Raw genomic sequence first — 18,012 nt, 5'->3', positions numbered from 1 at the left:
AACTATGAGAGATTGGGTGGAAGAAAATAAAAATCCACACAGATTCTCCAAATTGCTTCTTAAGTATCTTTAAATTATTTCTCTACTTTAAAAAAAAAAAAAAAAGCAAAACTGGAAATCACAAATGATGCTCTATGGCTATGGTTTATGTAAAAAAGATGGCCGGGGGCGGTGGCTCACGCGTATAATCCCAGCACTTTGGGAGGCCGAGGTGGGTATATCACCTGAGGTCAGGAGTTCAAGACCAGCCTGGGCAACATGGTGAAACCCCGTCTAAATACAAAGAATTAGCCCATCATGGTGGCACATGCCTGTAATTCCAGCTATTCAAGAGACTGAGGCAGAAGAACTGCTTGAACTGGGAGGCGGAGGTTGCAGTAAGCTAAGATTGCACCACCGTGCTCCAGCCTGGGTGACAGAGCGAGACTCTGTCTCAAAAACAAACAAACAAAAAAAAAGAGCAAAATTCCAATCAGTGGACATATAATAAATGACAAGAACCTAGCTCTACATCAAAATTGACAAGTGGTCAGCAGGGCGTGGTGACTCATGTAGTTCCACTGCTTTGAGAGGCCAAGGTGGGAAGATTCCTTGAACCCAGGAGTTCCGGACCAGCCTAGGTAATATAGCAAGAACCCCGTGTCTACAGAAAAATAAAAATAAGCTGGCATGATGGTTATATTCCTAGCTACTCGGGAGGCTGAGGCAAGTTGAGCCTAGGAGTTCAAGGCTGCAGTGAGAGATCGCACCACTGCACTCCAGCCTGGGTGACAGAGACAGGCTTTGTCTAGAAAAAAAAATTGACAAGAATATTGTATATTTATAAGTTCTAAGTTAAAATAAAATATCTCAAGTATGTTTCCAACAGTTTTTAAGATGCCTTCCTTCAAATAACTTTTCTGAATGTTTATGGTGGCTAATAACATTTCCACTGAACTACTATATCACTACAAGTTACCAAAATCTTTGGACTTCATTTATGTCACCTATAAAATGGGAAAAATTAAACTAGCCTTGAAATGTTGGTATAAATGTACAATGTGCTTCTGCATACAGTATCTTAATTGATCTTCAGAACAACCATCTGAGGTAGATGGTAGTATCTCTAGTTTTACAGATGCAGAAAAAATTTCAGGGAGGTCAATTAAATGACTGAGGTAGTCCTCAAATTCTTAAGACTAATGAATGCTCTGTTATAGAGCAGCTGGTTTGTGACTTGAGAGCCACCATTACTGAGTCAATAAAACAGGATCCTGACATTAAGAAGATGCTGTGGCTATCAGACGTAAGCAGAAGTTACTGATAAAAAATAACCACTATCAAATTATAAAAACGCCTGTGATTCTTCTCAAAATGTTCACAGAATCCTATGAGAATTCTGCACAGTACGTTTAAAAGTGATTTATTCTGTGACATTGGTATCCTAATGCAAGTGCTATAGACAGTTCAATAGTTTTGTCCTTGTTTAGATAAAAACATTATATAAAAGTTGAAGAGTTATGAGCAGAAAGAACAGACATAGTTCTGTTGCTAACTCAATCCCTGGTATGCTATGGCCTGTGGGCCAAACTGGGCCTATCTATCACCTGTTCTGGTAAATAAACTTTTATTGAAACATAGCCATGCTTATTTGTCTAAGTATTGTGTATGATAGCTTCTGCACTACAATAGTAGAACTGAGTAGCTATGACAGACTATTAGCCTGCAAAACCTAAAATACTTATTATTTGGCTCTTTACAGACAAAGCCTGCTAAACTTACTAGCTTAATTTACATTGATAAAATTACTTTCAGAATAATTTCATCTCATTGATAATACTAACTTTATCCAACTTAGCAACCTATTTTATACCGACATTAGTTCTCTTATCCATTAAGAGTCATATTAAAATGAACTTGTCACGAGGTCAGGAGATCAAGACCATCCTGGCTAAAACGGTGAAACTCCGTCTCTACTAAAAATACAAAAAATTAGCCGAACGAGGTGGCGGGCGCCTGTAGTCCCAGCTACTCGGGAGGCTGAGGCAGGAGAATGGCGTGAACTCCGGGGGGCAGAGCCTGCAGTGAGCCGAGATCGCGCCACTGCACTCCAGCCTAGGCGACAGTGAGACTCCATCTCAAAAAAAAAAAAAAAAAAAAATGAACTTGGAGAATTAGAGCTCAAAGATACTATTAATACTACCACTAAAATCTAATGTAGAGTTAAATAAACCAGCCTTGGGATCAGACTTGACTGTGTTAAAAATTCTGGCTGTGATATTTCCTAACTAGAATGCCTTAACCTATGAACCAGTCTCATCTGTAAAAAACAAATACTTTATAAGGTTGTTAGAGTTGACATAGAGCACATAACAGCACAGTGCCTAAAATATGGTAAATTCATTAGTTCTATGTTACTATAACTACAACCATGGCATCCATTATTTTTAATCTATAATAATTACAAATGGTAATTTTATAGACTTCTATTTTCTAAATGAAGAAATAGACTCAAAAGAGTTAAGTGACTTGTCTAAGACCACACAGCTTAAAAGTAGGAGGTAAAATTTGAAACCAGGTCTACCAGGCTTTAACATTCCATTATTACAATGCTTCTTATCCATAGAATACATATCCATAGAACACATATAATAATGAGAAAAAATAATGATGTAATGAACTAAAGAAGAGACACTATTATATCATATCTTAAGACATGACTAAAGCAAGCAAAAATAGTTTAAATACCCTGAAAGACGGTAGAGACAGATAGAAACTCAACAAATACATTTGAGGGAATAGGAAGACATGTTAATTAAATGAATAACAAAGCTTGATAACAAAACGAATTCCAAGTTGTTGTATAAGATGCTGTTGGGTTCGTGTAATAAAATCTAACTGGAGTCTTAATGCTATATCTACATGATTTTAAATATATTATTATATAACCATATCAAAACTCAATTACATTTCTGTTTTAGAGCAGAAACCTTTTTATACAGATAAAATTCCTGCCAGCAGCATCCCAAACACTCCAAACTCAGTGAACTGAAAATATAATTGTGACAAGAGCACCAGAAGTTTTGTCTCCTGATGTAAAGAAATATCAAAAATATAAGAAAACTATTACTCTGGGTTTTTTTGCAGAGTTCATTTATTAAAACAACTTGTGTAAAGAAAAATCGTGCTTTGGTTTGCTTTTCTCTCCTGTACACATTTGACATTTTCCAGTGTGGAGAGTGTTTTGTCAAAAGTGTAAAGCATTGTGAGAGTAATATAAAAGCAGATAATGCCCATTTGTAGTCCTATCCCTTAAGGGCATGACATAATGCTTTAAAATTCTGAGACACAGCTTTACTCTAACAATGCAGTGAAATACTTCGACAGTTAAAATGTCTGAGAAAAATCAAACCCCAAAGTAACAGGCCAATAGGGAGTTTATATGACAACCCTAGCAACCGGAATGTCAGAAATAGAGAAGTGTTCAGATCACTTCCAAGCTCAGCTTTTTTCAGCATATACTGGCATCCTACTCAAGGAGAAAAGGAAACTGCATAAATGTCTCACCAACCTGACTTACCAGAATATCTGTGGTCATGTTAATAAATACCTAAAGGCAATGTATTCTTTTTGTTTGGTGTTTTTTCTTTTTTGCTTTTTGGAGAAAGGGTCTCAACTCTGTCACCCAGGCTGGAGTGCAGTGCTGCAATCAAGGCTCACTGCAGCCTCGAACTCCTACACTCAAGCGATCCTCCTGCCTCAGCCTCCAGAGTAGCTGGAACCACAGGTGCACGTCACCACGCCCAGTTAACTTTTTCATTTTGTGTAGAGATGGGGTTTCACCAAGTTGCCCAGGCTGGTCTTGAATTCCCGTGCTTAAGCAATCCTCCCGCCTTGACCTCCCAAAAGGCTGAGATTACAGGCATGAACCACTACACCCATCCTGAAGGCAATGTATTCTTTTTAGATAGCCTATAGGATAGTGCTTCTTAACACTGCTATCAAACCATCTCTTGAGCTGATGAGAAATTCCTAAAATTTGTAAGTGTTAGTAGGAATTTTATAAGAGACAGTAATCGATACAGCAGGTAATATATACCATGCTTATGACACTTTGCTCTGTCATTCTAGATACTTATCACAGATAAGGGAAAAATCCTACCTGGGGTCTCTACCATGGCTCTATGCATTGTGTGAACATCCTCTAAACTGACTATTGTGTATTATCTGAACCACTCAGTGGTTCCTAACCTCTTCAATATAAAAGATACTTTTCTTATTTATTCTGTACATGAATTCCACGTTTGGATAAATATTTTCTCCAGCAATGAGAACTTATTAGGTTCCTGATATTCTGAAAATTGATTTCAATTCTCTACTACTACTCATATAAATCCCTAAAATAGATCACAGAATGCAAACCTTACACTTAGGTTTCTACTATTGGTTCCAAAATTGATTATAGTTAGGTAAGATTCTCTACCCATAAAAGGAGAATTGTAGATAAAAAGAACTATTCTATCATAACTTACCATTTTGACAACAGTTCTCCCCATGTTTCAAGAATTTTTTCTGCACATTCTTTGGATACATCACCAGATCCACTCAGGAGAGGTTCATCATTATCTATAATAAACAAAACACACAAAAACGGTAACAGAGGCGGCTATGCTAGGCAGAAGAACACTGGAATGTTAAGAGTCAAATTTGAAAGACTTTACTGGGAGCATAAAGTCATAATTTCTCTCCTTTAGTATTTGTGGATAAGTACAAAGAAAATAAAAATGGTTCTAGGTAAAATGCTGTAACCTCTTTAATTATCTTGTTTTCCATATAGGTCCATATTATGTCAATTGCAAAAAAAAAAAAAAAAGGAGCTATTTAATTATAAAACTATAGGATTCAAAATATGGTATTTTCTCCTATTTTCCAAAGCAAACAGCTTTATGCACGAAAATATGTAAGTCTTTTTTTTTTTTTTTTTTTTTTGAGACAGAGTCTCGCTGTCGCCCAGGCTGGAGTGCGATGGCGCGATCTCGGCTCACTGCAGGCTCCGCCCCCCAGGGTTCCCGCCATTCTCCTGCCTCAGCCTCCCGAGTAGCTGAGACTACAGGCGCCTGCCACCTCGCCTGGCTAATTTTTTGTATTTTTAGTAGAGACGGGGTTTCACTGTGTTAGCCAGGATGGTCTCGATCTCCTGACCTCGTGATCCGCCCGCCTCGGCCTCCCAAAGTGCTGGGATTACAGGTGTGAGCCACCGCGCCCGGCCTGAAAATATGTAAGTCTTATTTAAAACACTTAAAAAATTTCAAACTACCTAAGTGTCCAACAATAGGAGAATGGTTGAAGAAATTATAATATATGTACATAATGCAATTGCATGTTGACATTTATGTTTATATAATAATGATATGGTTTGGCTCTGTGTCCCCACCCAAATCTCATCTTGAATTGCAGTTCCCATAATCCCACGTGTCATGGGAAGGACTCAAAGGGAGGTAACTGAATCATGGGGGTGGTTTCCCCCATGCTGTTCTCATGACAGTGAGTTCTCATGAGATCTGATGGTTTTATAAGCATCTGGCATTTCCCCTGCTGGCACTCATTCTTCTCTTTCCTGCTGCCATGTGAAGAAGGACATGTTTGCTTCCCCTTCTGCCATGATTCTAAGTTTCCTGAGGCCTCCCCAGCCCTGCAGAGCTGTGAATCAATTAAGCCTCTTTTCTTTATAAATTTTGCAGTGAGCCGAGATCACACCACAGAACTCCAGCCTGGGCAACAGAGCAAGACTCTGTCTCAAAAAAAAAAAAAAAAAAAAAAATTAAACCTCTTTTCTTTATAAATTACTCAGTCTCGGTAAGGTATGTCTTTATTAGCAGTATGAGAATGGACTAATACAAATGATATGGCAAAATATGGTATAAAATGAAAATACAAAGAGCTTAATATTCATTATGATCTAATCTATGTTATAAAATAGAAAACAGATAGGTATAAACTATACCAAACACTAACAATTGTTCCCTCTGAGTGATGAAGTTATGATTGGTATTCTTCTCTGCTCTTTTGTTTTTATGACTTTCTAAATTTTCTAAAATGGGAAATAATTTATAAAAGAAAACACAAACATACTTTAAAAGGTCAAATTAAATCATTTCTAATTTAATTCAATTAAGGAAAGTAAATTCAAGTCAGAAGTTAGAGATTATAAGATATGAAGACAGTGAAAAAGTGGCACTGATCAAGGCATGAGAGGAACTTAAAAGCATAATAAAAGTAGAGAATAAACATGGACTAAGATATCTACTTAATCCTCTTGTTTGACACTCAGGGAATTTTTAACTTTTTGCTACAAACGGAATCAGGATGAATATATCTCATTGCTTTCATCAGGTTTATGCCCAGAAACTGACTTTCTCAGTTTTAAAAAGAATGCATATTTTTAAGAATACTGAAAATTTCCGACAAACTGACTTCCAAAATGTTCTACCAATTTACAGTTCCACTAACTGAGTTACAACAGTACTTGTTTCCGTGGATCTTTACCAATGCTCTTTCTAGATTTTGTTTTTATTTTTTAGCTTAACTTGCCTAAACAAAGTTTGGATCTTTACACCTCTAATGACTACATGTGGAATCTGCATCCCCAACAGAGACAGCAATTCTCTGAAAGCACTAATTTTAAAGACTCAGAAATCTGTGATACTTCTTATTGAACTTCTTTATATTATAATGCTTTGGACATTATTATCAGTTTTGCTGGTGAGACATGGAAGATGATAGACAGAATGTGAGAGATCTTCTGTATATGGATAAATAAAGAAGAGAAAAGGCTAGGCCAGGCACGGTGGCTCACGCCTGTAATCCCAGCACTTCGGGAGGCCAAAGTGGGTGGATCATCTGAGGTCAGGAGTTTGAGACAAGCCTGGCCAACCTGGTGAAACCCCATCTCTACTAAAACATACAAAAATTAGCTAGGCGTGGTGTGGGCACCTGTAATCGCAGCTACTCAGGAGGTTTAGGCAGGAGAATCACTTGAACCCAGGAGGCGGAGGTTGCAGTGAGCCGACATTGTGCCATTGTACTCCAGTCTGGGCGACACAGCGAGACTCCGTCTCAAAAAAAAAAAAAAAAGAAAGGCTCAAGGGCACTAAGGTAAATGTCCCCAACTTCACTACCTTGCAAGACTGGCCCTACTTTCTAATCTCTCAAGTAATTTTCCATTTATTAAAACACCAATATACTAAATACAACTCTTTGGGGAAAGGTGACTATGAAAAATGTACTAAAATTTAGAAGGGATGATAATTTCTTCAAAAATATTAGAAAAACTTTTTCTTACAAAATTCTCTTTCACATTTTGGATGCTTTCAATAAATCTGGGTAGTAGTAGTTTAAAGTCTGTGTTAAGAACCCATCTGCCTAAGGCAGGGGTAGGACAGGCATCTCAGTTTCAGAATGATGCTTCTAAACATGTCCCCTTTATAATTGCTGGGTTTCTGCCAAATGTCTTATGGGTAAGAAGCCTCTCGAGAGAAATGTAATCATTTCTTCCCTGGAAGCAAACAATCACAGCAGGAATGGTTTCTCTGGTTTGTACACAGGGTTAGGGAGAATTAAAAGATAGCATGGCTACACAGTTTTCTTTAGTCCCAGTTCTCCTGTTATTAACTCTTCACTATAAAAATGAATCCTAGGGGGTTACCGATACTGCCAATATTTACTGAGCACCTACTACATATCAGATGTTGTGGTATACACTAGGGAACAACATGAGGCAAAAGCAAACACACTCTTTTCCTTCACAGAGCTTATGTTCTAGTGTTCCATGATTTCCCCCAAGGGGTACACACTGCCATTAGTCCTTATCTCTCCCTAGTTAAGAACTATCAGTACAGGCCTTCTGAACCCCCTAAAATTTTATTTTAAAAAAGGTATGTCTGCTATAAATTAAAACTTGATGTCAGTCCTGAGGAACCTTTAGTTGGGCCCAGATTTCTTTGTAACCAGCAGATACTCCTCAAAATCTATGGTATGAAGATTTGAGCATTCTCTGGTTTCATAATAGTGTCTTTCTCAATTTTTGTGTTTGTTTTGTTTTTATTGCTGAGTGTTAGGAGAGGAAAGTTATGTAAACTTTTACCCATTCTGTCATCTTAACCAGTGTTGACCTAGAAGAGAAACTGCAAACCTCAAGACTGTTACACAACAGACAATTTCAAACAGCGGGAACAATCCACCTTTCCCAGATATAACATATGACTTAAATTGGCTCTCCAGGGGGACTCTGAATTGCATCTCTGACATCAAAAACAATACATGTGCTTTTTCCATACTTCAAAATGCTTTATGTGAACTAAATGCAAGAGATGATGATAGACTACAGCTATGACTGTGGACTCACAGACCTAGATCCAAATCCTGGTTCTGCCAATTTCTATCTGTGTAACCTTGGGCAAATTCACTTTTCTGAGATTCCATTTCTTTTTTTTTTTTTTTTTTTTTTTATTGAGACAGAGTTTTGCTCTTGTTGCCCAGGCTGGAGTGCAACGGCGCAACCTTGGCTCACTGCAACCTCCACCTGCTGGGTACAATCAACTCTCCTGCCTCAGCCTCTCAAGCAGCTAGGATTACAGGCATGCGCCATCACGCCCAGCTAATTTTTTGTATTTAGTAGAGACAGGGTTTCACCATGTTGGCCAGACTGATCTCAAACTCCTGACTTCAAGTGATCCTCCCACCTCAGCCTCCCATGCTGGGATTACAGCCATGAGCCACTGCGCCTGGCCAGATTCCATTTCTTTATGTGCAAAGTTAGGTTAACAATAAATCCTATTTTTCAGGATTATCATGAGGATTATATACCTACTTAATACATATTAAGCACTTAGTAATTGGTGGCCATTAGTATTACTAATAAATGATGCTCAATTGATTAATCATAAGGGCAATGGGAGTTATAGCAAACAGTAGGTATTGGAAACTCAGTGCTCACTCTAAACATGAAGAAAGTCAGTGCTCACTCTAAACTTGAAGAAAGTACATGGATAAATGTTTCATGGATATATATTTCATTTAACCAAATCAATCATTCTTGCCATCCCCATGCTTTTGTTAATGCAACTTCTTAACTAGAAATTCCAAGGAACTCCACTGATGACTACTAGATTCTCCTTGCACTTAAAAGTCCCAACTGAAAAACTACTCTTTATGATGCCCCACAACATTCCCCACAATGAAAACCGAATTCTCCTCTATGAATTTCCAGAACATTTCCTGTGAGCTTCACATATAGATACATGGCTCACATGATCTTATATTGTAATCAGGTTTTCTTCCATGAAATTCAAAGCCCTGGTACTAAGTTAGAAATTAGAAAATGACTCTCATTCATGTTTCCTGTGGCCCCCTTTCTTCATGCCTCATTAAAAAGTAATTATATCTTTTAATAGAGAATGACAGATTAATTCAATAGATTTAGCCAGAAAAAAAAAAAAAAACAAAGAATCAGTGGATTCTTAATGTTTATCAGTGTAAAACATAGTAATATATAAACGTATATATTTATAAATATATTTGGTAAAAAGAGTCATTTGTGCAAGCCACATTTTGGCAAAGTGAATTTGTTCCTGCAAAATTAATGTGTTGAGATAGGAACATTTCTTTAGGTGTAAGCTGTGTCAAACTTGTTCTAAAAAAAAATGTACTAATACACCAAGCTAGCACTACACTGACTGTTTAGAAGGAGCTAATTATAAATCTCATTTTTCCAACTGGGTTACAAGTATCTTAAAGAAAACTCAATGTTAATCATTTTTAAATCTCCCACAGCTACTTACATACAGTAAACTCCCATAAGGAATTCATTAAATGAATTATAAATGCCATATCACATTATCAATCCCCTGATATGATTTTAATAGTCTGCATGGTCCTCCACCTCCAAAAATAAATTAAGCTATCCCTATAGTTTACCTTCCTCTTCATCATCTTCTGGAGGAGAAGGTATCACTGAACTCTGCGATCCAGACTGTGGCAGGCGAACTGAAGGACTGGCTGTAGTTTTCCTCCTCTCTCTTTCTGATTCACTTTCCAAGCATACAACTTCATATAAAGTGTCAGTATTATTCTTTCTCTCCTTTTGCTTTATCTTGAAGATGAAAAAATATTATTTATTAAGCAGTAAAATTCTTTATGTTTTTAATTAATTGCAGTGTTTTTAATGTTTTTAATTGCAGTGATCTCGGCTCACTGCAATCACTTCTGATTTCATACAGGATGTGAAAATAAATGATTTTTTTTGAGTATCTACATTAAAAGTAACTTTTTAAAATAGAAAAGCATATGTTTAGATCTTAAAATTCTCAGGAAAATTGGGCATTTACTGAGCAGTACTCTAGTTCTGCTTCAAACCATATTGGTTTGTCTTCAAACCATATTGTCAAATATCCAACTACCAATGTTTAGCCAATGTCAACTAAAGAACTAACAGTTCTGTATCTCCCAAATTAGTTAAGGCATCCTTCAAGGTTTCCTATATAAAACTATACAGAAAAAGTGCTTTAAATTACCCTAAAACATAAACTTTAAGACTAAGAAAATTATCTTACTTCTAATGTTCCAGTGTTTCATCCCCACTCCTTTTGCTTAAAACAGTGTAGAGAACTTTTTCTTCAACTGAAAGCTACAACTTGGAGTTGGAGTGGGGTCAGGGGGAGGTGAATGGCAGAGAACACATCAACAGTAACCACAAAAATATTGACTACTCCAATTGATTGTATTTTGGTTTTATTTTGAGGCAAACATATAATTTAAACTGACCTAAATTAAAAATTTAAACCAGGGATATAAAACTTTACACTACAATACATATTGTAAGTACATTAACATTCCATATTACATGTAAGTAAGTATATTAACATTCTTCCTTCCATATAAGGAAGGTAGCATGAAATATAAGGAAGCATAAAAAGGGAGAGCTATAGGAAAACGTACAGAGAAAACTAGAAAGGTGGCTATACAAAAATATATATATACACACATACCAAAGTAAAAACACAGAAAGGGAGATGGGGGAATAAGATGTTCATTAGCTATAGAAATATCAGCCAGAGCAGATTTTTATCATTGCAATGTTCATTTGGGTTCTTAAAAAAAATTAACCCTATCATGGAAGTAAGCAAGATAGTGGCAACACGCTCTTTCAATATCATCCTGAAGCAGTGTTTAATACAGAAGTCAGTAAGCTTTTCTGTAAAGGGCCAAATAGTAAACATTTTAGGCTATATGGGCCAGTTGTCTCTATTGCAACTACACAACTCTGCTGTTACAGTGCAAAAGCAGCCAGACAATAAATGAGTTTGGCTGTGTTCCAATAGAACTTTATTTACAAAAACAAGTGACAGGCCAGGTTTGACTTACAGGCTGTAGTCTGTCAACTTTGGTTTAACATGTCCACCCGAGGATTACTTAATTTTCTAGATGAATATGCCATTTTGACTTAGCTACTTACTATTAATTAAGGACTCAGACTCTGAAGTTACATGTTAACCTATAGATTTGTGTCCAGGAGATATGCAAATGATTTCTGTCCAAGACAAAATATAACCCGAAAGTTACCTATAGGACATTAACCAGTTTTATTTCTAACCTAGTAATCTTATTGTAACATTCTTTTTTTGAAAGGAAGGATCATGTAAATCCAAGTTCCTCAAGTACTCAGAGTTTTGCTACCTTTCTGGTTCTCTCATTAATTAATACACTGAATTAGAATATTTGATACATGTTCATTCTAAATTGATAATTATGATTAACTCTTGAAAATTATACTTTAATAAGAAAGAGAATTTAAAATTTTTGTTTTGTTATAAATTGCTCTTTGAAACATCAGACGATTGGTATCCTAAACAGTTCAAAGATCAGCAATAGCTCTTTTTTTTTTTTTTTTTTGAGATGGAGTCTCCCTCTGTCACCAGGGCTGGAGTGCAGTGGCGTGATCTCGGCTCACTGCAACCTCCGCTTCCTGGGTTCAAGCGATTCTCCTGTCTCAGCCACCCGAACAGCTGGGATTACAGGAGTCCGCCACTATGCTCAGCTAATTTTTTGTATTTTTAGTAGACACGGGGTTTCACCACGTTGGCCAGGCTGGTCTCATGATTTACCCGCCTCGGCCTCCCAAAGTGCTGGGATTACAAACATGAGCCACTGTGCCCGGCCAGCAATAGCTCTTTATCTTAAAAATAAACTAACGTGGTCCACTTAGAAACTCTTCTGTATGTCATAATGACCAAAGGACATGCTGCCTTTTGAAGTCAGATAAATACAGTCAATTACCGGACCAAACTTGAAGTCAAGGACTCTAACTATGAAAAATGTTAATTGTTGAAGCTGGGTAACAGTACATGGGGATTCATTATACTATTTAACAATTTCTGCATATGTTTGAATTTTGTATAGTAAAAAGCTTTTTGAATTACATGTTAAATATAAAACTTTTATATATTAAGTTATACATATAATTTAAACATAGGTTTTAAATTATATAATTTAAACATAGGTTTTAAATTATATAATTTAAACATAGGTTTTAAATTATATAATTTAAACAGGTTTTTAAATTATATATCTTATATTTATGAAATACATATGTTATAAACATACAGAATAACTAAAAGCACTCAGAAGAGACAAAAAAAGGGTAGACTTGAATAAATGGAAAGACATCCCATGTTCCTGGATAAGATGACTCAACATCATAAAGATGTCAATTTTCCCCAATAAAAACATCAATAGTGGCCAGGCATGATGGCTCATGCCTGTAATCCCAATACTTTGGGAGGCTGCACATTTTGGGAGACCGAGGTGGGCAGATCACCTGAGCCCAGGTGTTTGAGATCAGCCTGGGCAACAAAGGCAAAAGCCCATCTCTTTCTTAAAAAAAAAAAAAAAAAAAATACAAAAACTTAGCCAGGTGTGGTGGCGCACACCTGTGGTCCCAGCTACTCAGAAGGCTGAGACCAGAGGATCACTTGGGCCCAGGAGGCAGAGGCTGCAGTGAGCTGAGATTGTTCCACTGTACTCCAGCCTATGTAATAGAGCAAGACTCTGTCTTGGAAAAAAAAAAAAAAAAAAAAAAGCCAGGCTCGGTCGCTCACGCCCGTAATCCCAGCACTTTGGGAGGCCTAGGCAAGTGGATTACTTGAGGCCAGGAGTTCAAGACTAGCCTGGCCAACATAGTGAAAGCCCATCTGTACTAAAAATACAAAAAATCAGCTGGGCCTGGCAGCACATGCCTGTAATCCCAGCTACTCTGGAGGCTGAGGCAGGAGAATCGCTTGAACCTGGGTGGCGGAGGTTGCAGTGAGCCAGGATTGTGCCACTGCACTCCATAGCGAGACTCTGTCTTAAAAAAAAAAAAAAAAAAAAAAAAAAAAACCCACAAATGAAAAACACCAGTAGTTTTTTTTTTTTCCAGAGCTACACAAGTTGAACATAAAGTTTATATGAAAAATATGTAAGAAAATCCAGGAAAACCCACAAAAAGGAGTATTTGAGGAGGGAAGGTAGACCTACCAGATATAAAAACATATTATAAAGTCTACACATTGTCAGGTGCAGTGGCTCACGCCTGTAATTCCAGTACTTTAGGAGGCTGAGGCGGGTGGATCACCTGAGTCCAGGAGTTCGAGACTACCCTAACCAACATGGTAAAACCTCATCTCTATTAAAAATGCAAAAAAATTAGCCAGGCGTGGTGGTGCGCCCCTGTAATCCCAGCTACTCTGGAGGCTGAGGTGGGAGAATTGCTTAAACCAAGGAGGTGGAGGCTGCAGTGAGCCGAGATCACACCATTGCACTCCAGCTCGGGTTGACAGAGTGAGACCCATCTCAAAATAAATAAATAAATAAATAAAAATAAAGTCTACATAATTACAACCGTGTGATTCTAATGCAAGACCAGTGGAACAGAATATAAATACCAGAAAGAGGTTCAAACACACATGGAAATTTCATATATGGTAAGTGTAGCATTTCAAATCACTGGGTAGAAAAGTTAATAGTTTTTAATGAATGTTGGGACAAGAGAATAGCCATTGGAAAAAGATTAAATCAAATCCACACTTTATGCTATATACCAGAGTACATCAGAATAAAATACTAATGAATCAGAAATCTAAAAGAGTAAAATGAAACCATATAAGTAACAAGAGAGTAACAGAAGAGTGTATTCTTTTTGTAACTTTGGAGTTAGGAAAGCGTTTCTAACTATGATCCCAAATCCAGAAAGGTTTAAAAGAAAATATTGATATATTCAAGTACATAAGAAGAAACTGCATGACAAACCCAAAAAGAATCACCATGATGTAAGTTAAAAGATAAGTGACAAACTGGGAGGAATATCATATCTCAAAGGGTCAATCTCTTGAATATACAAAGAGGTTCTGAAAAGAAAGACAAAAAAGACCAAAGTCGAAGAGAAAAATGAGCAAAAGATATGAATAGAAAATTCACAGAAAAGTCACCCTTATACGTTAAAAAGGCAGAGAATAAACTAAAACTACTCTTAGATACCACTGCCTCACAGATCCTTAAGTCTGACCACACACTCGACAAGCCTGCAGAGAAACAGGTATTCTCATACCCTGTCCATGGTTACACCTTCTACAGAAGGGAGTTTGGCAAATATAATAATAGCATATAACTTTTTTTTTTTTTTTTTTTGAGACGGAGTCTCGCTCTGTCGCCCAGGCTGGAGTGCAGTGGCGCAATCTCGGCTCACTGCAAGCTCCGCCTCTGGGGTTCACGCCATTCTCCTGCCTCAGCCTCTCCGAGTAGCTGGGACTACAGGCGCCCGCCACCACACCCGGCTAATTTTTTGTATTTTTAGTAGAGACGGGGTTTCACTGTGGTCTCGATCTCCTGACCTCGTGATCCGCCTGCCTCGGCCTCCCAAAGTGCTGGGATTACAAGCGTGAGCCACCGCACCCAGCCAACAATAGCATATATACATTCACCTTACGTGTCAGTGATTATACTAATAGAAATCTATTCTAAGATGCACTTTCATAAAATCAAAATAACACATACATAAGATTCCACATTGCAACATTATTTGGAACAGCAAACGACTGGAAACCAGTTCAAGTGTCCATCAATAGCGGACTGGTTGAAAAGCCCATAGTTCATCCAAATAGGACAGTACTAAATAGCCATTAAAACGGAAATGAGGAAATCTCTATGTACTGTTGTGGAATGATCCCCAGGATATATTAAGTTTAAAAAGCAATGTACAGGATAAGACATATGGAGTATCCTAATTTTTATTTCAGAAGGAAGTTAAAAATATATAGAATTTTATCTTCACAAAAATGAAATCGGGATAATAAACCATAAACTAATAATAATTATTATCTATGGGTATGGGGGTAAGGAGATACAAATGGAAGCAGACTTCCGAGTATACATTTCTACATAATTATGACATTTATAAGTATTATATATATTCAAAAAAATAAAAAGGAAAAAAAAATCCCAAGCCCTAAGCTAAAATAAATGGAAACAAATGAACCTAACTATATGTCAAATGGTAACAGAACCACAATAAAAAATTATTCTCAGTGATTTTTAAACAGCAACCATTTTATAATCTTACTGAAACATATTCAAAGGACAAAAAGAAGTTCCATAAAATCTTAAATTTCACCCAATAATTCTATTATTAACTGCAAGACTTTTTTTTTTTTTTTATTTTTTAGTTTTTTTGAGATGGAGTTTCACTCTTGTTGCCCGGGCTGGAGTGCAATGGCGCAATCTCGGCTCACTGCAACTTCTACCTCCCAGGTTCAAGTGATTCTCCTGCCTCAGCCTTCCGAGTAGCTGGGATTACAGATGTGCACCACCACACCCAGCTAATTTTGTATTTTTAATAGAGACGGGGTTTTGCCATGTTGGTCAGGCTGGTCTTCAACTCCTGACCTCAGGTGATCCATCTGCCTCGGCCTCCCAAAGTGCTGGGATTACAGGCATGAGCCACCGTGCCTGGCTGACTTTTTTAGATTTTGATGAAGATAAGGCAAATAAATTATACTGTTACTGTAAATAAAATATATGCATATAAATATTTTTAAAAGAAAATCCTGTAATGTCAAATTATTATTGAAAGTATGTGAATGAACTCAACTGAATCAGGTAAGTACCACCAACAGATACTAAAAATATTAGTTAATTAGTTATTGGCTGGGCATAGTGGCTCATGCCTATAATCTCGGCACTTTGGGAGGCTGAGGTGGGAGTATCATTTGAACTCCAGTTTGAGATCAGCCTGGGCAACATGGTGAAACTCCGTCTCTCCAAAAAATTAAAAAATTAGCCAGGCATGGTGGTGCACCTTGATCCCAGCTACTTGGGAGGCTGAAGCAGGAGGATCACTTGAGCCCAGGAGGTCAAGGATGTAGTGAGCCGTGCTTTTGACACTGCACTCCAGGCTGGGCGACAAAGTGAAGGAAAAAAAAAAACAAAAAAGACGTTGTTGAGAAACAGGATATTTGGAAGTTGCCAGTGTCAGCCCCAAAGATTACTTGCTAAGTGTCAAGAAAAACCCTATTTTACAAAGGAGAGATCCAGTGGTCACCACCTTAATTAAGTGATCACACTTCCCATCAGAAATACTGGAACAACCTAATATCACACACCTCTCAGTTCAGCAGTGGAGTGGAAAGCATTTGGACATTTTTATCTTGAGAGGAATGTGTGTGCCACACACATACACTCTCAGCAAATTAAAATAAGAGGCCCGGGTATCCAGTTATAGTTATACTAATTATCTGTACAACCTTGGCCATACCACTTAGTCTTTCAGATATCAGCTTCTTCATTTATAAAACAGTAATTTTATGAAAGATTTTAAGACCCCTATAGTTTAATTGGCAATAAAAATTACATTATTCTATAGTTCTAAGAATGTTTAATTGGTCTTTTGTTCGCCTTATGTCACTATTGGAAAATCTATTCATTAGATCATTTTCTTGCTCTTTCAGTAAGTAGCATAAGAAAATTTAAGTCCAAGAAAGCAATCCTCCTGTCCCTACTAATTTTTGGTTTCTTCTCTACTATGATGCTATCTTAATATAACAGTCTCACAGATGGGAAGCCTTCCAGGATAAAAGGAATTGCTGAGTCACCAGATAATTTTAGTGAAAGGAAAAAGAATCGATTTTTACACACATCTTAAAAAGCATTTACATATTGTTTTCCTACACTGGAAGCAAAAAACAGAAATGCTGTATGTTGTATATTCTTAAATTTGCTTTGTAACATTGTTTCCTTTTCAGTCTAAGGAGAACTGAAAATGGTTAAAATTTTAAATTATGCTTAATTTCAGTAAATCCTAAAAATACTCTTATAGATGAAAAGACAAAAGTAGCATGTTTCTCTGGAGAGTGTCCTGGCTGAGACTTTTAAAAGGCTTAGATATATGTTTTGTTCATATTAACATCCCATAAAATCTACTGCTAAATATCTTTGGATCTCAGTTTCCTCATTTATAAAGTGAAAACACTATTTATCCTCATTGAATCACTGTGAAACTATGTAAGATTTTAAAAAGTGAAGTAGCCAAGACAGTGATGGTCACAGTTGAACCTCAATTACTTTTTAATGCCATGAATGTAAAAGAGGGAATAAATTTAGTTTATTAAGTTACAAGGGGTGAGATTAACAGTGTTCTAAATGCTTTAAGACAGCGAAAAGTTGTTCAAATTCTTCCCATTCTACCTCTCCTTTCCCACTCCCTAGCACTCCGCCTAAATCCCCACACAAACACAAAGACTTATCCAAATAAGGAGAAAAATAAAAGATTATCATCAGGAATTTCCTGCTCTCCCCCGAGCTTCCACATACACACTTCTGCTTTTTGCAAAGAAAACAGTGAAAACTCAGCTTAAGTTTAGTTTGTAGCCTTAACAAAGAGTCCAGAGCAGTCTCTTAGGCTGCATCTCAGGTATGTTTTTGGCTAGTGTACTCTGTCAAGTCATT

The 18,012-nt window shown here is 37.0% G+C and overlaps 1 protein-coding gene across 4 annotated transcripts in view; it reads right to left on the bottom strand.

Annotated features, from left to right (window-relative positions):
* RABGAP1 (RAB GTPase activating protein 1) overlaps positions 1-18,012 on the bottom strand; it is a 164,945-nt gene that overhangs the window by 85,495 nt on the left and 61,438 nt on the right. For all 4 annotated transcript variants that reach the window (XM_032165079.2, XM_032165078.2, XM_032165082.2 and 1 more), the window contains 2 exons: positions 9,955-10,129; positions 4,512-4,605 (listed from right to left, as the gene is read on the bottom strand). In XM_032165079.2, coding sequence (XP_032020970.1) covers positions 4,512-4,605; positions 9,955-10,129 — 269 coding nt within the window. The remainder of the gene's footprint in view (positions 1-4,511; positions 4,606-9,954; positions 10,130-18,012) is intronic.

This window comes from Hylobates moloch, unplaced genomic scaffold (assembly GCF_009828535.3).
Source record: "Hylobates moloch isolate HMO894 unplaced genomic scaffold, HMol_V3 SCAFFOLD_10, whole genome shotgun sequence".
Classification (NCBI taxonomy): Eukaryota; Metazoa; Chordata; class Mammalia; order Primates; family Hylobatidae; genus Hylobates; species Hylobates moloch.
This window is presented reverse-complemented; position numbering and strand designations above follow the sequence as displayed.